Source organism: Anoplopoma fimbria, chromosome 19, assembly GCF_027596085.1.
Source record: "Anoplopoma fimbria isolate UVic2021 breed Golden Eagle Sablefish chromosome 19, Afim_UVic_2022, whole genome shotgun sequence".
Lineage (NCBI taxonomy): Eukaryota > Metazoa > Chordata > Actinopteri > Perciformes > Anoplopomatidae > Anoplopoma > Anoplopoma fimbria.
This window is the reverse complement of record NC_072467.1, coordinates 11,678,792-11,700,899: the sequence shown is the minus strand read 5'-3', so window position 1 is coordinate 11,700,899 and position 22,108 is coordinate 11,678,792. Positions and strand designations below refer to the sequence as shown.

Here is a 22,108-nt window from a genome sequence, read left to right as displayed (position 1 = left end):
AGCCTTCTAGGCAGGCTTTTACTGTTGACCTTGACCAACGCAAGAGAGGAGCTGGAATACTGTGCATTTTCAGAGATGAACAGTGTGTGTGTGTGTGTGTGTGTGTGTGTGTGTGTGTGTGTGTGTGTGTGTGTGTGTGTGTGTGTGTGTGTGTGTGTGTGTGTGTGTGTGTGTGTGTGTGTGTGTGTGTGTAATTATCCTTATGAGGGCCGCAGATGAATATGGTGGTAGCAGAAAGCCCAGGAGATGAGATGATGGCATACAGCACACACACTCTAACACAAAGGAACAAACACACACATGATGGGATCTGTCCATCCTTTTTTTGTGTCTCCACATGGGAGGGAGGGAGGGAGGCTGGAGCAGGGCCCACTTACACTGGCTCTCATGTGGGTTTAAACGTGTTTGTGAGTGTTATTGTGTCTAGATGTATGCATCTGTTTGTCTGTGTGTGTGTGTGTGTGCCATTGTGTCGGTATGCCGTTATTGAATCTCATTTGCTACATTCCTCTCTTTGTTGCTGTTGAATCTACAGGGTAATGGATTTATTAAGTTTGTCTGGCAGTGTTGTGTGTGTGCACATCCACATCAAGACATACATACTGTGTGTGTGTGTGTGTGTGTGTGTGTGTGTGTGTGTGTGTGTGTGTGTGTGTGTATTGTTTCGTCATCTGTGGTTTGTGTACTCTGTGTTGATGTTGGTTTTGTGTGTATGTGTGTGCTGATGAGTGTGTGTTTGCTTGCGTCCCTGTGTTGTGTACTATTATTGTGTGTGTGTGTGTGTGTGTGTGTGTGTGTGTGTGTGTGTGTGTGTGTGTGTGTGTGTGTGTGTGTGTGTGTGTGTGTCCCAGGTTTCGGGGTCCGCTGAGATCAGATGAAAGGAAAGCGGCCTGTGACTGATCCACTCCTTCTGAACAAGGGAATTCGACCCCCCCCACATCCCCCCTGTCGCTCTCCCTCACCCTCTTTGTGGCTCTCTACCTCTCTCTCTCTCTCACCCCATCTTCCCCTGTTACTGTCATTCCCTCTCAGTGTCTCTCTCCCTCGTCGCTCGCCGTCTCCCCCTCTTTCATTCCCTTTCTCTCTGAGCATGTGACCCACTTTTACCACCCACATTTCTCTCTCTCTCTCTTTCTCTCTCTCTCTCCCTCCCTTTCTCTCCCTCTCCCGGGTCCCATCTGAAGACAGTCTACAGAGAGCAAACCAGGGGACGCAGAAAGAGAAAGGGAGAATAAAAAGAGTGGCAGAGCTGTCTGCATTCTGTTCGTACATACAGTATCACCCTCTGTGAATTAGTGCCTAATGTGTAAGCAGTCTTTACATGAGTATGAATAAGTGTTCGTAAACACAGTTTATCTCGGGGACAAAATGTAAGAGAAAAGGCAACAAAAAGGCGTGGTCGAGGCATGTGACTCGGTCTTAGAGCTGCTGTGAGGCTCGGTATTCACAGTGTTAGACTTTCTTTTTGTCCGAGGTTCTTGTAGGTTGTTTTTAGGATAGGATATGCTTCTCAAACTTTAACGTGGGAATATATCTTTGTTGGTGGAGAACTATTGACAGATTATAGCTGTATACAGTGACACATACATTCGTATAGCAGAGGTCACTCCTAGTGAGTCCTAGTGAAGGATAAACCCACCTCAGGTCAGTTCACCGATTTCTTTATTTGCAGATTAGCGTTGTGCCTCCTTTTTAAGGATGATTCAGTCAATCATAATGACATTATTTATAAAAGCATGTGTGTGTAGCTACTGTCAGTAGCAAAAAAAATGAAATAAAGATGGAAAACATCACAGACGACATCACTCATTTTCTTTTTTACTTTTAGTTCACACTGCAGCTGCCTTTTCAAAGTACATACTGTTGCATGCAGTACGCATTCATTTGGGACATACTGTACTTCGTCGTCATAACATGGCACCTTAAACTTTGACCAACTTGCTCATATATCCGCTTCACAGAGGATTGTGGGTCAGAACAGCCAGAAGAGCATGCTGGCTTACATATTGCAAAAATGTGAACAGATGCAGTAGAACATCCCCGTAGTTTAACATACTGTATTTGACGTATTGGGACCTTCTAAAGCCTTTTCTGGCATACCGTAAGTGTGGTAGTACAGGTAATGGAAAACTGAGTAAGATAGAGCAACAGGAGCAGGCAAGTTGGGGAAGTTTCCCAGAATACACTGCGGCATATGCACATATATTTTTTATTTCTTCAGATTTTCTATTGTTTTTCCTGGCGTTATTGTGTTTCACATTGTGTTCTACAGTTCCTCTACTTCCACACTTCATGGTTGCAGTACAAGTGGTCACTACATGTGCACATCTGTGTGCACTTTGAAATACAGTGTAATGTCCAACTATTCTCTCACAACACTTCAGTTGTGGCCTGTCCGAATATAAATAAAGGTACAGTATGTGGACAGGTGATTTACCAATGATTCACTTAATATGTAATTTTTTGGGGCAGAAAACATCATAGAAATTGGGCCACTTCAGTGCACTTTGTGCAGATTTTCCGAACATAAGAAAACGGATAAATCTCTTCCTGCTCCAGTTTTACGTGGATGATGGGTCAAACGGACAGGAAGGAACAGATGTGGTTTCAAATTTATCCGGCTTAGTGTGGAGAAGGCCTCACTCTGCTATTCTTTTTTTTGTTGTTGTTGAACAGGCATCTTTGTCTTATTCTAGCACTTCAGGTTTAGTCCAAATATTTTCTCATTTAGGAGCAGCAAATACAGTGGTGTTTGCGAAAGGAAGTGATACTGTTTGTCACACAGAGGTTGATTTTTTGGTCATATCAAATAATGTTGCTTTGAATTTTTGCAGACTAGATCATTCTACTGATGCTCACAATTTGGCCCCATGCTGTTTCCGCTCATCTTGGGTATTTACTTTCATCCGTCATCAATCTCAATTTCTCTAGGTTGAAATTGCTCATACTGTATGTATATTTTAACACTCCTCCCTCAACGTATTTCCTTTTTACCTGACAAACAGCAGAGAGAGGTAAAGAGGTTTCTGTCTCCATCAGTCCATTAGTATTCAGGACGTGTTGCCTGCCCGCCTGCCTGCTGCCCGCCACTCATTCCCCAGACAGCGAATCAGCCGGCGTTGATTAATTTCAGCCTATTAGCACCCCTCGTTCCCCTCCCCGGCTCCGCCCAGGTTAAATCCCCGTGCACACCCGCGTGCACGCCCACAGGCGGGGGATGCTGTTGGGTGAGCGATGGCAGAGAGGTTGCCAGTGAGCCAGTTGTTGTCAGAATGATATTAATGAGTGCGCTCCTCTGGCCCTATGAGTGTGTGTAGATGTGTGTGTAGATGTGTGTGTGTGTGTGTGTGTGTGTGTGTGTGTGTGTGTGTGTGTGTGTGTGTGTGTGTGTGTGTGTGTGTGTGTGTGCTTGCGTCTGTCTACATCTATGTCTTAAATTTGGGTGATTGTATGCCAAGTGAAGGCAGGTCAGGTGTGTGTTCAAACATGCTGGCATATGTCCGTCCATACGTACATGCTTGTAGAGGCTGTTTATGTGTGTGTGTGTCTGTAGCTGTGTGTGATATCCAGCAATGCCATGGCCTGAGGGACAAGGGCTTATGTGTGTGTGTGTGTGTGTGTGTGTGTGTGTGTGTGTGTGTGTGTGTGTGTGTGTGTGTGTGTGTGAGTGTGTGAGAGAGAGAGAGAGTGTGTGTGTGTGCGCTCTGCGGAGGCCTGTCCTAGTTTTCTTCCCCTCACCAGGGAGCCGGAGGATCCAAGGACTGACGCACATCACCTGACAGCCGCCCCACTGCTCCACGGCCCTGCACCTCATGTGTGTGTGTGTGTACGTGACGGAGATGAAGTGTCTGAATTTGTGTATGTGTGTGAGAATGTGTTGGGAAATCCATCAGTTGGAGCATCATTCTGTGTGAGCGCTCACATGTACGTTGAGTGTGTGTGGGTGCAGACGCAGTGAGAAAAGTTGGAGAGAGTAGATTTTGGTGTACTGTTCCCTTGAGCTGTGTGTGTGTGTGTGTGTGTGTGTGTGTGTGTGTGTGTGTGTGTGTGTGTGTGTGTGTGTGTGTGTGTGTGTGTGTGTGTGTGTGTGTGTGTGTGTGTGTGTTGTGTGCATGCGTGTGTCGTGGGACAAAGTGTTGAAAATGGTGTCACATGAAGCTCGGAGACAACAGAGCCAATTGCGCTCCACTTAACCTCAATATGGACTTAAGGCTGTTTGGAGTGAAAACACATTACCTGGACTATATGATGTAAACACGTTAAGTCTTTTCACTGGACCTCGGACAAGCAAATCTGAGAAAAGCCAATAGTGTTTTAATTGTCTGATGTGACTAATGCCAGTTTTCCTTGGAAAGAAAGGTCTCCTTTTCCAGGACTGCTGCGTACTAACTTGGTCCTTCAGTGTGCCACAGTCACAGAGAACCAATTATTATATATTTTTTAATTGCATCAACTTCCATTTAATCCTGCAAATGTCCAATTGCCTTAGTCAGTAGTTGACCTTTTGAATTAACCTCAAAATCTCTGTACTGTATTTTTTTTATGGCAACAAAATAATGCAATATTGGTAGAATTCAGGCCAGTGTTTAATGGGGTCCTATGAGCGGGGTCCACATAATCAAATTAATTTGCTTAATATGCCCTGTATAATTTGTTTTGTTAGACTCAGAACCACTGCCTGAAAATGTGCCACCTCCAACTACAATCAATAGCTGAAACTACAGAGCTTCATGAAAGTCAAACTCATTGAGAAGCTGAACTTCAGTCTACACTTGCATTAGCCATCTGTCTCTCCACAACTTTGATACCATCTATTTTTAGAAGGTGAAGGGTCACATTTGATCATCCTTAAAATATCCATAATCACATATTTTAAATCTCCCATGACCACTTCAATCCCGGCCTTATGAGAGGCTGATAGCATATTCATAGTCGCACAGGTCTATAGGCGCACTCACTCACAGGCCTGTGTGCTTTATTAAAAAAAATCTGTCATGAATATCTTATAGGCTGCTAATGCTGTGTGATACGTCAGGATCTGAAGACATTAAAGTTTTAAAAGCAAATTTGACTGGCAAAGAAAGAGGATTAGGAGAAGGGGTGATGGGAGGCAAAGAACAAAAGAAAGTGATTTAGAAATAGAACAGCGGTAGTTTATATTTGTACTTCCTATAGCTCATTTCTGCAAGTAGGGGAGATATTCTGTTGTCAAATTTCCTGAAGGTAAGTAAATAAAAAGTAAATAAAGATACAAATCAAAGATTGGAAGACGGAATACATTGTGAAAGTAAAAACCCTGCAGTAAGATATGGTGCTCTGCCATATTAGATGAACAATGTGTGTGTGTGTGTGTGTTTTAATAATTTAGTGTCTCTAATATTCAGGGTTGTGTGACTGAAGGGTTTCGAGTTTGACCCTCCCATCTCTTTCATAAAATTGCTGATTTGCGAGTTTAGAGTACGAGTAGTTTTACTCCCACCTCCTCTGTCCTTTAGTTAATACTGCTGACCTTTGAGTTTGGCCTTGTCTCTGCAGAGGCCGACCTCCCACCAGAAACAGCCTGTGTGTGTGTGTGTGTGTGTGTGTGTGTGTGTGTGTGTGTGTGTGTGTGTGTGTGTGTGTGTGTGTGTGTGTGTGTGTCCATGTGGGCTCGGTGCTGCGTCAGCGTTGGTGTTTCACATTGGAGAGGTCGTGACCCCTCAGCCTGGAGTACACTTGTCTTCATCTGACTGATTACATATTAACACCCTGGACACACACACACAGTCATTGTTGGGCGAATGGTCCTTTGACCCTCGGTAAGGAGTGAGTTGTTCTCCCAGCGGTAGCAGGGACCTCAACCGGGTCATTAATACGACTCAGCAGAGCCGAACACCCTCGACTTCTTAGCGTTTCCACTCTCTCCTTCAGCTTCTTCTCCTCAATTATAACCAGTGCACAGTACCCAACAATGAAATCTGTATTTTGATAATGCTGGGAAACAGAAAATGCAAATCTTTTTATATTTTTTATTTTGTGTGTGTTGTTGTATGCATGTAAGAAAAATAAATGTGTTTTTCTTGTCCTTTGTGTTGTCCTTTTTTCAGGTAAGCGGCTCCAGGAGTGGGTGTGTGTGATTCTGTGCCTCTTCCTTTTCATCATCAACTTCTCCTTCCTCCTCCTGCACTTCTCCACCGCTCACATCTACAAGATCATCCTCGGCATCGGTGAGCTGAGCGGCAAAAAAACTGTAAAGATATAACTTAACAACTACCCATCACTGTTACCACAGGGCTCTTTTTAAATATAGGTATATTTGATTTATAAATGTTGGAAATTATTTTTCTAAATAAACCAGTCGAGTCCCAAATCATTACTCTCGTCAACGTGAGGTAACACGTTTTTGAAATTATGTTTTGGTGTTGGTTTGCACATCTAATAACAACATATGTTATTCCTATGTTTTTGTCTATTCTCTCTCTCTTTGTGTGGTCATGTGCCAGTCCTAGGAATAGTGACGGCAGACTTTGCATCGGGGATGGTACACTGGGGGGCGGACACCTGGGGATCTGTGGACATCCCTGTTATTGGGAAGGTGAGCACGCATACATATAAACACACAGCCTGACCGTCTAGTCTGCATTAAAACAGCTTCTAGTCATTTGCCATCAATTAAGTACATTACAAATTAAAGCCTCATGTTCCTCACTTTCTCCTGAAATCATTCATATCACGCCACAACTGAACTGACACATTGATAACAGCCCTAGAAATGAGGTAAACATTTTGGGCCAATGTAACAATTGCTGTTGTGTTGTTGCTACGATCAGTCTGCAATTCTATTCGACCTCCCTGGATCAGGTTTATTTTGACAAATACATCCTGGTCAATTACAGCCAATTAATTTAGCTGCTAATGTAACTGCATGTTCAGCAAGAAGTACCTTTTCTTTCTGCATATTTTGAGGCTTTTCAATACATGTTAAATCGTATAGATAATGTGCCATGCAAATTAATTGGGTAGCCACCACAGACATACAAACAATAGGAGATGAACAATTTATTTTCATTTTTTGGAAAACAAAAAGTCACTTGCTTGTGGACATTTGGTACTAGTTTATGCTTTACTTTTTCAAACACAGAGTGTCTTGCAGCTAAATGGGATTTTCCGTTGTTGGAAGTTTTGTCAAAACAAAATCTTCAATTTCTTTGAAGAATATATGAGATTAAAATCAAACATTTCTGTGACCCAGTGAATTATGGGCTACAGAGACCCGGAAATTAAATGTCAGTGTGTCACAGAGGGATCTCCCTGTAGACCGTAATGTCCAGGGTCCCAAATGCACACACCCACGTGGACACATGCTGTGAATGGCCTCACCTTGAACCTCTACAACCTCTCACCATACAGTGCCAGAAGACATGCATGCACATATGTGTGTAGGCGTGTATGAAGATGGATGCACATACACTTAATTCTCACATTAAAATAAATCGCCTACATTAATGCACACACACTTTTTGCCCCCTTTTCCCACAGCCAATTAAAGTAAAGGTTATCCTCATTTCAGCCAATTAAAATCAGTGTGATCAGGTGCAGATTGCAGATTGGTTCATGTGAACTTTGTTGTGATTGATGGTATGAGAGCTCAGTGGGTGTGTATTTCGTCTTTCTTTGATTTATTTAATATTCATTGATAATTAATTAGTGGAAAAGTTCGAGCTCATGTGGGTTTTATGCATTCTAATTAAGACAATAGTTTCCATTTATGCTGAACTCATTTTTCATCATTGTTCAGACAACATTGTTGTAATAATATTTAATGTTTAATTACAATTGATGCAATCTGTTGCATGATCCTCACACTACTACAATTCGGGAAAAAAAATCTAATTACTAAATGTTACAAATTGCAATTTTGGAAGATATTAATCAGTTTGTGATGCTACAGTGACTTCCTGTTTGAGTTGATTGCCTTTGGTTGTATGTGCTACAACCCATTCACACATTACTAATATTTAAGGCTTTATTGGCTCAGACATGTATTACGTTTTAATGGTGTAACCCACTTAAATAGATCACTTGTAGTTTCTAAAAACTTAAGAAGAACTATAAGAAACTTAATAATGCGCTTGGCTGTTATTTGACACTGGTGGAAAATGTGACGGAAGAGGGTGACGCATAATGGTATAAATTAAAGAATACCACAGATTTGTCAATAATGTGCAAAAATCGAACACCGGGTGTTATTGTTCTTTCACTGCAAACATGATCCATGAATGACAATCTGTAATCTGACAGGAACTTAAGGTATTTAAAGGAGGAGGCAGTTACAGATTTCAGAGAATTTCAAATAAAAAATAGCCTTGACTGAATTTACTTAAAAGCAGTTTGTAAATGCGGAGCAAAACACAATTACTGTTAACACCTGAATAATGAGTTGTATTCATCACTCTAAAATATTAATATTCCATTTCAGGCTTCATAATCACAGCTTTGAAATAAGTCCCACTAAGTGGCTCTAGATAGCACATTATTGACAGCCTGTTTAGTCTGATTCAAATGATTAATGTCGTTCTTTTTGCTTGATGTTGATTGAGCTTTAAGGTAATATTTTATGCCAGGCTATGAGTTCTATCATGGTATCAAATCACTATGTGTGTAACTCTGAATCGTATGTTTTGGGGTTGTTTTGTTGCCACATTTTTTTATCTAGATAACAACACATTTTATTTTACATGCATTGTACCCTTAGTAGACTCTAAACAATGATTTTTCCAATCCCTGTGTTCCTATTTTTTTGTTTGCTGAAGGTACTATGTGGTTTGATGTTTATTTATTGTGTGGCGTTTATTGCGGTTTGGGGTAGTTACTGGGACCAAAGGCACTGCGGCAGCCACAGATTTGCATGGTGTGTCGGAAACTGTAGGAGACTTCTAATAAAGACTTTCACTGGAAGAGAAGAATGGACCTTTGCGGAGAACAGAGGGATAGCAATAGGCTAGTGGAAAATAAAGTATGTGTGTGTGAGAGAGTGTGTGAGAGTGTGTTTATGTCTTTGTGTATTTTTTAGACTGAGAATAAAGCAGGCGTGTGCTCCCAGTTAAGGTTAGTTTGAATATCAAAGAGGAGCACGATGGCGAACACCTGAGGCTAATAGTGGGGACGGTTACAAATGTAGAAGAAACAATGTCCATGTGTCTGTTATTTCTTTGTTCAGTGTTCCCATTTGTAAAGACCTCTTTAAAGGCGTTGCTCAGATTGTACTATAGCCAACATGTAGAACCATTAATGCAGACATAGAACACCTTGTCTGCACATATGGACTCCTGCCCTCCATAACTTCACCATAAGGGGATACCTAACAGTGAAGAGTCCGCTGTCACAGTATCATAAATAATATTTCCAGCAGAGGAGGACACAGAGCAGTAACAGCTGCCACTGGAAACTGCATTTTCTATCCGTCAAAGTCATTGGCCCAGTACGGCCAGTATCGTCTCCAGGATCCAAGGGAGAATTTGGCCAACAAGGTCACAAGAGGGACATTTAATATGTTCTATTTGTATGAGCATTGGCACATAAAAAAAGTTAAGATGGAAACATAAAATGAAATAAAAAATAATATTGCCAAAATATATAGCAAATAATTGCTGTACCAAACAAAATGCTCATGAAGAAAAATTGTCAAAATACCTCTTTTATTATTTGTACAAAGGTAGTAAACCAAAAATTTGCACTGATTCACCTTTTCACAAAACCTTTTATAAGTATGTTTTTGGCATCATTGGGCCTAAATGTCCCAACAACCTTTCAGCCTGTTGTAATTCAAGTGGTCAGAGAGAAACCATGACTTCTGCTCCTCCTTATGTTCTGTTTTTAGATTTTAGCTCTAGAAAATCTAGCCTTTAAGGAGAGACTTTGGCCAACCCCTAGATCAATTAAGACAGACGGTGTTACTATTGGCTGTTATACAAATACAGATGAGATATCCTGCAGGGAAAAGTTGCCTTTCCAGCATTGGCAACAACTCTCTACGCCGCAAAGCAACACAAAAAGGAAGACAGACTTATCAAAAAGAGAGTCTGACAATATCAGCAATGTTTCAGAGATTTTTACATTTAAAAAGTCCGTAGAGTGTAAAACCTGAAGTCCACGCCTAAAAGGAGTTACCTCCCCCTCAGAAGCTTCTGAGCTGCCTGAAACGGCCCAATTTAATTCTCTCCTTCACTTCCGTAACTTTATGAGGTCATAATGTTACGGAAGTGACATAAAGCTCTCCGGCTAGTTTGGCCCGCCTTCAAACAAAAAAAGACAGACGGAGCTGAATACCTCAACTACCATGGTGTAGTGGTTATGAAAGCAGTCTTTCACCCAGGAGGCCCAGGTTCCAATCCTATTGTGACCAGACTTCCATTTGTCATGCTCCGGAGGTAGTTTTTTGAAATGTGAAACATTGACCAATCACAACAGAGCGGGCTAGCTGACCAATCAGGGCAGACTTTGCTTTCTGGAGGGAGGAGCAAGCGCTACAACGGAGCATTTCAGAGAGAAGGTGAGAAGAGGTGCTGCAGGACAGTCAGGATGAGAAAAACAAGGCGGATTATGAGCATTAACGCATGTAAACATGTTGTAACTGTAAATTGAGATAAAAATATGCACCCGGAAAATAGCATAATAGGGCCTGTTTAACCTTCTGCTCACTGCCGCAGAATGACTAGTATTAACGCAGATTACGATGATGATGATGATGATGATGTATGAAATTAATGACTAGTATTTGTAAAGCTAACTGTGTGAATCGCGAGGAATGTTTTTAATTTTGCTTGAAAAATAACTAAAACAACCAAGTATTTTTTTCTGTTGATGGTCTAAATAACATAATTCTCTTAAAATTACAGGATTCCTGGATTTCTGTCTTTGTACACTACTCTGGTGTGTAAAAGGCTAAATGAACAAACAGTCATTCTGGTATGTATAGGATTAGTGAGCACATTGTAAAAAAATACAATATTCACAAAATGCCTTTTTTGTCACCAACATCAACATCCCTTTATTGGAAGGTGATGTCGTTATACCTCAAAGTTATACTGTACGTAAACCTCTCCCATACTGAACAATCCTAATGCTCTTCACTCTGAATTTTACAACAATGATTTGCTTTGATTTAAATCCATAAAAGCCTTTTTCACTCCCCAGTGCTAAAACTGCACCACTTTCTTAAAAAGTGCCCTACATTCTCCCAGTTGTGTTCAGAACTATTCCTTAACGAAGCTTTGGGACATGCTGTGTTTTTTGTCTTTGCCATGTCGTTGAGCTTTAATTGAATCAACAAGGATTTAGCAGTCCTCTAATGACACCATTTTGAGGACAAAGTCACGCTCATTAGTTCCCAATGATGCTCAATCCACATTGAAATTTGCCAGATGTGCTTACAGTTTAGGGATACAGGTTTGAAGATCCTTCTTATCTGTCTGTTCCTCCTCTGCAATATTTTTAAAAGCATCAATACCTTCCTCCTTATGTCATTTTCCCTCTGTCTTTTTTGATACATCTCTAACAAACATGTATTCTTTAATGATTCTCTCTAATGAGAATGAGAAGCGCGTTGAAGAAGATGTAATTGAATGACTTAAATCAGTTCCCTATTAAAGGCCAGAAGGGAAAAAAAGGAGACTGCATAGATGGAAATATGTGGTAAAAAGAGAAAACCAACAAAAAGTGACATGAAAATACAGCATAAAGGTCGGAAGGACACAAAAAAAAAAAAAAAATAGAAGGCGGTGGAAGGGCGTGTCCGTTCAACCAGTGGGACAGCGCTGGTTGCTGGGGCGATGGGTGATGTGAGCTGGTGATTAACGGACGTCGTGCGAGGCGGGGCCGTTAAACGGTGTGGGATTAGAGGACACGCAGCGACCGGAGGCCTGCCGTTAACGGGGAGCGCCGATGCCGCCCTGCTCGGCACGACCTCCGTGGCTTAGCCGGCCTTTCATCTGGCTGAGGGCTGCGGCGAGGGGAGGGGGGGGTGATGGGAGAGGACAGGTGGGGGAGAGGAGATGGGAACATAATTGTGAAGATATCAACAGATAGTTTCTGTGTTTGCAACGGCACCTACCAATGATGTTTGCGCTGATAGGCGTGTGTGATTGGCTCGAAAAGCTAACACGACAATAATGAGTTCTCATGCTGATGCTTCCATGGCTCCAAGCACACACACACACACACACACACACACACACACACATGCGCACTGTCGAAATACAGATGCAAACCTACCTTTTTTTTCCTTGCTTTTTCCACAGAGGGAAATAAATTACCTTATCGTGTGTGTGTGTGTGTGTGTGTGTGTGTGTGTGTGTGTGTGTGTGTGTGTGTGACTCTTTTTGTCCTCTTTTGTGCTTCTGAGATTCAGATTCAGTCTTTCATTTGAGACCCCCATGCTCTCACAGACAGGTGTCTGCCGCTGCGCTGGGCAGGTGGGCTTTGCGAGCATGTGTGTGTGTGTGTGTTGGTGTGGGTTTGAAGCTCACATTTGTTGAGGCTTTGTGTGGCGTCCATGGGTCATTTATGTGTACGGGTGTTTCTCTGCGCAGGCTGACTGCTGTTCTACGGTTTATTAGGATGCTGGATATGAGCTTTGGGGTTGTATGGGCTGCTGGGCACGCTGAGTCGTGGTGTGTGTGTGTGTGTGTGTGTGTGTGTGTGTCTGTGTGTGTGTGTGTGTGTGTGTGTGTGTGTGTGTGTGTGTGTGTGTGTGTGTGTGTGTGTGTGTGCATTTGAACTGCATTTGCGTAAAGACTGTAAACAATGGTTTCTAGATTTTGTTTTGTCTTCTGATTTAAACTGAATTCAAATTAAGTTGAAAGATTGATTGATCTTGATTTTCATAGAATATTCAGCCAATTACACATATATGATGTATAGGAAACATTTTCTGGTGTACAATGATTTAAAAATATAACTGTAAAAGATTAGGTGTTGTTTCAGTATTTATACAACTCTGTGTTTTGTTTTCCAGCCTGTAGACTGGGAAATAGATGAACAGTAGAGGAATTAAATTAACAATGAATAAGTTATTATTGAATGCAGGAGTGACATTTCAGTGCTGTCCATTTCAATTAAGCAAACTCAATTCAAAATGCTGTGGGTCAAAAAAACCTCATGATTGGCTAATGAGAATCGCTCATCTCAATAAATATCTATCACATAAGTCTGCTTGAGAAGCTGGAGGGAATTACAGAAAGTATTCATTTCTTAATTTAATTATATAATTTCTCTCTCTCTCTCTCTCCCTCTCCCTTTCTCTCTGCAGGCATTTATCCGTCCATTCAGGGAGCACCACATCGACCCAACCGCCATCACGCGCCACAACTTCATTGAAACCAATGGCGACAACTGTATGATCCCCATCCTACCGCTGGCTCACATGGCCTACAAGTTCCTCACATACACACCAGGTAGCATACGCACAGGAACACACACACAATACTCTCCACTACTGGCTATGTAGCACATAACTAGTTAATCTTTTTTTGTATCCTGTATGCTATATATTTTCTCATTCACATTGCTATCACCTGTGATTGAGAAGCATGGGAGTTTAACACGTGCGGGGGTTTGAGCTCTCCAGCAAGGTCTCACCCTCTCTGCAACAAAGCAGTGGGAATCACAAGTTCAGCAACATGGATGAGATCCCTCACCGGCTTCCCACCTATAAAACACTGCTAACATACTTGCGTACCTGTGAATGTAAGTTAGAAGGTCAGTTTAACAGTGTCTAACAAAGCGAAGCAGTGACTTAGTGCTGCCGGATGCAGGAGGTAGCACAGACTCTGGCTGAAGTGTGTCCACTGGTTGTGGGAAAGCATGGGGCAGTTATGCAGGTAATCATGTGCACTGACCTTACGAGTGCAGGGCAGGAGGGGCGGGACAGGAGGAGGAAGATCAGCAGGAGAAACGGAGAAACCTGTTATTGAGGAGGGGACATCTCCACCCGTAATGTCTGCACTTCAACTTGAGCAGAAAGGTCACTGATGGGTGGAGAGGAGGGGAGTTAGCTGAGGTTTAATGGGGTTTAGCTGCTTACAAGCAGCGGACATATGCTTTGTCCGCTGTTGTGAATAAATAAGATGTCTATGTACTCAAAGATAGAATAATCTGCCAACAAAAAGGCCACCATCCTACCACTTTAACCAAGTGATACTACGTCACAGTGGAAAGAAATGATGAACCCAACTTTGTAAGAAACTTTTAATGTTGATGAATATCACTTTTACAGTAGGATTTTTCTGTCAGAATTCAATGATTGCTAAACAAGAGAAATAATTATCTTTCATATTTTAACATGTTTTGTGTCACTTCAGTTTCTAGACATTTGGTTTGCAGTGATACCTTCAAACATTTATTTCATGCTGTACTTGTGCAGCACTCTGTAGAAAAGTCATGGAGGAGAGTAATATGGCAAAGAAAAATATAAGTAAAGATGTAGTTTTTAGTGAAAATATTGTATAAAAGTTCTCCATATAAACATATTTAATCACATGAGAAAATTCCTATAGAAATGGAAAGAATGAAAAGGATTTCATACATAAAGAAATGGGAAAAAAGGAGAAAACGGAGGAGACCTGGGGGTTGAGAAAGGGAGAGAAGATTAGAGGGGAGAGAAAAGTAGTGAGGTTCACCTGTAGGTGACATCCACACCTGTCATGTCACACACAGCAGGTAGTCAAGAGGTCACGAGTCGGACACAGGGAGAGCCGCGGTGACATCTACACCTGTCATGTCTGCACCTTAAGAGGTCACCGCTAAGAGTTTGAGATGGAGGGTGAGAGTGCAAGGAGAAGAGAGGGAGCGGGAGAGCGTGGGGGGTTTTGGGGTGGTGGAGGGTCATGTAGCGGTAAGATGACATCTACACCTGTCATGTCAAGCTCCTCGCGGTGTCAAGCGGTCACCAGACAAAGACAGAGACGGAGGCAGACGGGGAAAGCTGAAAGCCGCGAGGCGACATCTCCAGCTGTCATGTCTGCACTTGAACGGGGGTCAAGAGATCGCTGTTTTAACCAAAGAGAGGGAACGAGGGATGGAGGCGGACGGAGAGAGGACAGCTGTAAGTCATAGCGACAGAAGGACTCAAGTGAATAACAAGAGTTAGCCATGCGACACAAAAAGCTGGGGACTTCTGAATCCAAATTCTTTTCAAATGGAAACAACTGTAGCTTCATTTCAGACTGTTTTCATGCATGATATTTAGAAAATTGTTGCACTCAGCTGCTCCTTTGTATGAGTCCTGACATGTTTGTCACCTGTCAGATCACATCAACACTGAATAGGAACATTTACTTCCCTGAAACCAGTCACTAACTCTTTCTATAGCTTTGGGGCTAATTCTGCTTTTTGGAAATGTAATTAGATACTAATGCCCAGCTGAGAAAGATGCTCTTAGTTACATTTTTGCAATGTTTGAAAAGACAGAAAAAAGTTATCTGACTCTTTCAGTATAGCTTGGCACACTCTGAGCTTGACCACTGTAGCTAAGAAGTAATAAAATAAGTAATACACACCAAAAGGAAATATAATATTAATTTTATTTCACAGGTTTAATATTTACTGATGCTTAAATGTGTAAGCAGGATTTGACTCTTATAGTTGGTTGCGATAAGTTAATTTTAACACCTTTATATCTTGTTGGGTTGTCCAATATAGAACAATGCATCATATTTCATAAAATCATCATATATTTGGTTCTGTAAAATCATAATTTATAAAAGAACCAGTAACTACAGACACCAATTAAACAAACTGGATTGAAAACATACTGGAAAACATTTTCCACTGAAATGTAGTACTTCAAAGTACTTCAAATTTGTGGTCTGGTAAATTTTCTTGGTTACATTCAATTCTTAATAATGTGTATACATCAACAAAATAAGCATTTCATCTCTGATCAGATTTACAGTTTATTTCTGTGTGTAAATATTTCCACTGAACGTCCAGACGTCGCTCACCAAACAGTTGGTTGTAGTGTCAACTGTGGCTCCTCCTGCCATCATGAAGACAATATAAACATTTTGCAGCGTGGAACCCTTTTGTTCACTTTGTGACCATTTCACAGTAAAAGCTTTCAAAAAGAAGAAAAGGGATTATGGCTCTTGAACTGATGGAAATGTGAATTGAAACAATTCATAACACAGGGATGTTTCTAACTGAATTTATTATTTAATTTGAAAACTACCATGTACAATATTAAGCTGAAATTTTACAATTTTAAGTACTGTACCAAAGATAGCTTCAAGCTAATTTTCCTCTGCAATTTCTTGGTATCCATTAAAACAAATGCATAGTAACAAAAAGCAACACAAGCTCAACAAACAAGATAAGTTACACATATGCACCTTGTCAACACCAAATTTAAAGTAGAAATGTAATAAGTCATTAAAAGTAGAGCCAGGTCAATGTGGAAAAAAATCAAGTATGACAATATTTTTGACCAAATACCTCAATATCAATACAGCGACTTTATTTCAGGGTTGACAGTTGGTGCTTTTACAAAATATTCAAACTTTTTATAAATAATTCACTGTAATGGGGATATAATGACTAAATGGGTAAAGGCAAATAAAAGGACAACTAAAACAGTCTGGTTAGTTCAGAAAATACTGTAATGTAGCCTTTAAAACCACAGTCAACACTCATGCCATATTATGATATTACTTTATCCAAAATGTAAGACGATATCTTGTCTCATATCACGATATTGATATATTACTGATATATTGCCAAGCCCTATTTAAAAGACATTGTCATTATTTGAGAATTCATGGAATTGTACACATAAATTGAGAACAAAAACATTTATTTTCTACTTTTTTTTCACAAAATCTCAATCCTTTATTCCCTGTAAAACCGATAACATTACACTGAATTAAAGATTTTCCATTAGTCCCTCCCCCAATGAAATTAATCTACCTTTCTTTCAACTTGCTTACAGCTTTGAATCCAGTTGTTTAAAATTGTTTACAATTGTGTAAAGTCACAGCCCTAGTTCCTCTTTTCAAATTCTTCACATTAAAAAGAGATGCACTCCAAATTTCAGTGTGACTTTCTATCTTTTCCCCAGCCTCCATCTGAACTCCAACTACACCTTCATCTGAATATCACATAAAAACACCGCACACATACTGTCCAGTCCCAGGACGCCACTGTAGGAGTGATGTGTAGCTCTTCAGAGCATAAGAGTGGGAATGCAGAAGTTGTTTAAATATTAAAAGGTGATGGGGGTGATGATTCATAGTTCCATTTGAACATCAGTGGGACTTTTACTTGCTCAATAAAGAACAGACAGAGTGTAGAGACTGATTTCTTTTTGTGATGGCACTGAGGCGTAGCGGGCTGAATTGTCTCACCCCAGACTAACTGCCTAAAATCTTCCTCTTGATGCCTGCGGTGCCGATGCGATTGAACTGTGATAAAAAACAGTCAAATACATTGATGTCAGATGACTGATCTCCATTTGGCCTCTCTGATTCTGGAAGACATCTTGACGGTCACTGTTATTTTACATTTCAGCCTATTTTACCCTCTCGTCCTCATCTTACTTGTCTATCTTTGTCCTCTGCTCTGCCACTCGTCCCCACGTCTTCTCTCCCCCCTCGTTCCTCATCCTCCCCCCTCAGTCTCTGCATCTCTCCGTGGCTCCCGCCAGCATCCTCTCTGTGGGAGTACTACGCCTTCATGCTGGCCCTCTTCATTACACTAAACAGTTTGATCAATTATTCTATTAACTTCATTCTCTCTGTCTCTCTCTGTGTATAAATGTCTCTCTGTCTCCCGTCACCTTTCAGAGGCCTTGGCGGCGTCCTATCCTTGGGACTGCTACGTCTTCGCCCTGGCCGTCTTCGTGACGCTGACCAATCAGATTCATAAGTGGAGCCACTCCTACTTCGGCCTCCCGCGCTGGGTCACGCTGCTGCAGGACTGGCATCTGGTGTTGCCACGGAAACATCACCGCATCCACCATGTGTCTCCACACGAGACGTATTACTGCATTACTACAGGTAAGAACTGGTGTTGTCATGACGAGTAAATAGTGTATCTGCCACTTCTATCGGATAAATATTTAGTTTAGCATACTAGAGGTATTATTTTACTACATCACGGAAACAATGGCCTCTGGCTGGACTTCAACAAGGGATTTATTAATAATATTACATCAAATACTTGTTTTGATTTTTAACAGACTAATTGAACCAGGAGCAAATCCTACCAATGATTTCCCAAAAACATATCAGCTGGAAAAAGGATAATTTTACCTTGATAACAACATGTTAGGCTGGATTATTTAAGCCTCGTCTGAGAGACAGAACCAAGGTTATATTTACGAACTTTTACAAACATATGGTCAACCTCTAGTGCACAACATGAATCTATTCATGTGACCATTTTTCTAATCTATGCAAATTGTTTGCTGGTCTCTCAGAAAGAGTTTTTTTGTCTTCGACCATGCCTATCACCATCCCAGTTATTATATGAAAGCAGAGGGGTAATGTCCTTGTAAAGAACCTCTGTATACAAAACAACCCCAAAAGTTATTTCTTTTAATTTTGCCTCCATCACAGCATCAAGGCACTGAAGGACAGAATGTGTATAATGTGAATTTTGATTGCTTATTCAACAATTTATTGATTTTATTTATCAGTGTGTATGTTGTGGGCTTCCATTTTAGTTTGCCATAATTGAAGCTGATGACTCCAGAATAATTTCACTTAGAATTCTCTGCAGATTGAGACAAGATGGCGGCCGCGTCTGTCTGTCTGTCGGCTTCGTATAAATAACTAAAAGAAAATGTTCTGTTTTGCGTGCGCGTGTGTCTTCAGAGACACCAGGCCTCTCCGTAACAGATCCACATTCAGTATTCTGTGTGCATCTGGGTGAGAGGGAGGGAGAGCGGAGAGGGAGGATACACAAGGGGGAATCAGCCTGTACGTCACCCTGCGCCCCTGCGGACGACAGATGTGTGTGTGCAAGTTGAGGGGGGGTGTCACAGGGAAAGTGTGTGTTTGCGAAGCACACACATCTGCATAGTGGAGCATCTGTGTGTGTACAAGTCTTTTTGACCTCCTCCTCGGTTTCTAACCTGTGTGTCTGGTGGTAGGTGGGTTGTTGGCGGTCGGGGCCCACGGGGGACGACGGCGGCCCACCCGCTCCCCCTCCCTCCCCCTAGCCTGGCTGCCTGGGCCGAGCTAGGATTCCACTGGGGCCCGCCTAGCTGCCTTTGTGTGCGCCACCGGCTGACAATCCCCATGTATATTTAATGCTAACCTGCTGTCTGTTCTAACAAATAGGACTTCACAGGCAGAGGGGGGATGGAGGACAGGAGAGGGAGGAAGGGAGGGGAGAGAGCAGGAGGGCGAGGAGAAGGCGCGTAGGAAGTAGGGATTAGGAGGGTAAGAAATGGAGGAGTGTGTGTGTAAAGAAGAAGAAATGGAAGAACAGGAGATTGAGGGAATGAAAAAGTGAAATCAAACAAAACCTCTGGCAGCTTCACTGTTTTACTGTCTTCTTGCAGAGAGAGGGTCACTGGAGGGACACGCACACACACACACACACACACACACACACACACACACACACACACACACACACACACACACACACACACACACATATATATATCCCCGCAGCTATAGCATGCACCCTATTCAAACACATCATGGGTGGTAGTGTGTGAGCATCAGACAAGGGTAGCTTGTAAGTACACACAGCTCATGCAGATGTCTCTATTTGCTTCTTGCTGGTGTGTGCGCGCTTGTGCGTCTGACATCTATTTTTATTTCTGCATTTGTGCGCTTGTGTAAGTGACTTCGTCGGATTAAAAGAGTAAAACAGCATTTATGCAAGTGCTTTACTCTGCATGCAAATGTGCAGGTTGTGTATATGTGTGTGTCCTCTGTAATAATAGTAAAAAGGCCTCTTATCTTAAATGTCAGTGTTGGCTCCCTCTGAAGCAGTGATGCTTCATGTTCGTTGTCTGTGTGTGTGTGTGTGTGTGTGTGTGTGTGTGTGTGTGTGTGTGTGTGTGTGTGTGTGTGTGTGTGTGTGTGTGTGTGTGTGTGTGTGTGTGCGTGAGCAGTATGTACACAGACTGTCATGTGTACATGTAAATCTACTTTGGCATGCAGCCATACATACATTAATGTATTTACCTTTAATATACAGTAGATTCAAGTAATGTAAAAGAAGGAAGAATCTGACAATGTGTGTGTGCCTGTGAGCAAGTGCAAATATATATATATATATATATATATATATATATATATATCCTGTGTTAAAAGGGGCTAAGGACATATCAAGGGAGACTACACTCATCCCTCCACCGCCCCCCTAAAATCTAGTCTGCATATGATGATGAGAGTGGGACAGGAGGTTGGATGGAAGGACTGAGGATCAGTCCATCCGCGGTTAAAGGAGGCAAAGAAAGAAGATAATGGAGGGAGGAGGAAGTTAAAGACAGAGGAGGGAAATCTGACATAAAGCATAAAAGAATAGGAAGATGATTGATATTTGGAAGGAAAGGGGAGGAGGGGAAAGCTTGATGCTGGAAGCGTTGGAGAAAGGATTGTTGGTGAACAGGAGCCAGTGTTCGCCCTGTGGGTGCTGCTGGAGCAGTGGGTGGGGCCACAGACAAAACAAATATCTTAATACAGTAGCAAAATCCCTTCAGGGCTCTAAGAATATGGATTGAACTGTCTGAATCGCTGAGGCTCATACATCAGGTCTTTGTATAAATTTGACTTGAGGTAGAAAGAAATAAAGAATGAGCTTTGTCATTTTATAATAATTGTTTGATTTATTGGCTTAGAATAAGCCAGGCTAACGGTGTGGCTGTACAGATGGCGATGTGCGTCTGTCTGTCTGTCTGTCCACCACGTTGGTCCAGTTCCTTCTTACTCTTTTACTTCTTTCTCTCTAATCCTCTCCTCCCTTCTCCAACATGCTGACTCTCCTCTTCTGCTTTTTTTCTTTCTATCTCTTCCTCCACGTTTCCTCACATCCCAGGTTGGTGTAACTATCCCCTGGACCAGCTGGGCTTCTGGAGACGAATGGAGCAATTGATCAAAGGACTTACAGGGCACAAACCACGATCAGATGACCTGGCATGGGCCAAGAAGACCGACAGATAAACACACAAACACACGGACGGATGGATGGACAGTTGGAGCTGATGAAAACACCTAGGGACAGGGATGGATTGGGAAAACATACACACACATACACATACATTTTACTCATGTCTTTGAGTTTCTTGCTTTTCTGCTAAGGAGCAAACTTTCAAAGAAACTGTGTTTGCAAAAGAAATCAAAGATGGTTCTAGTGATTTCTGTCTGCGCTGGAGTCTGTAGTAAGACAAGCTTCACACTTATGAGGTGAAAACATTAGAACTCTGCTGTAGTAGCCAATCAGCTTGTAGTCCTGTATAACCAATGAGATGTGTCGGTGTAGGAGGTTTCTGGAGGTTGGGCTCTCCAGGAGTGACACAGCGCTGCCTGTTGGAGGCAGCTTCTTACACATGAACACACACACACACACATATACAAACAAGTTTGAAAGTCAAATGTTCAGTCTTTTCTATTTCTTCTTGTCTTTTTGTTTTTGGCCCATCCCAGAAAATTCACCATTCTCTTTAGATTATCACGGCTGTTATACACAAGAAGGTGAAAATGTGATGATTGTGATGATACATTTAGACCGTTATAACTCCACTCTGTTGTGCCTGTGCTTGATGATCTTCACAGGCAATACAAGACTTTTGAAGGACAAAAGGTTTGATAAAATACATACTGTAGCTTCCATAGAAACTTTTAGCACTAATATACCGTAGACTATCTCATTGATATTTTTGTACAGAAAGACGGAGCAGTCCAGGTGTTTTTTTTTTTGTATAATTAGTAATACACCTCTAAATGTATTAAAGCTTCTAAATGAACTTATTTACTAAAAGAAATCCGATCAGTAAAAAGCCATTACAAGGAGGTTTATTTAGAAGCTTTATTTCACTTTAATACGGATGAGTTTTGAATTTTTAGCATCTTTTTGCACTTTCGTGTAAATTTAAAAGGCAGCAAGACGTTTACCT

At 41.6% G+C, this 22,108-nt stretch overlaps 1 protein-coding gene across 1 annotated transcript in view; it reads left to right on the top strand.

The window, feature by feature from the left end:
- Positions 1-21,315, top strand: part of si:ch211-212o1.2 (uncharacterized protein LOC492735 homolog) — a 32,428-nt gene extending 11,113 nt beyond the window's left edge. Inside the window, exons 2-6 of the mRNA XM_054620360.1 lie at positions 6,087-6,206; positions 6,483-6,574; positions 13,289-13,433; positions 17,817-18,029; positions 21,031-21,315. Coding sequence (XP_054476335.1) covers positions 6,087-6,206; positions 6,483-6,574; positions 13,289-13,433; positions 17,817-18,029; positions 21,031-21,155 — 695 coding nt within the window. The 3' untranslated portion in view covers positions 21,156-21,315. The remainder of the gene's footprint in view (positions 1-6,086; positions 6,207-6,482; positions 6,575-13,288; positions 13,434-17,816; positions 18,030-21,030) is intronic.
- Positions 21,316-22,108: the final 793 nt, after the last annotated feature.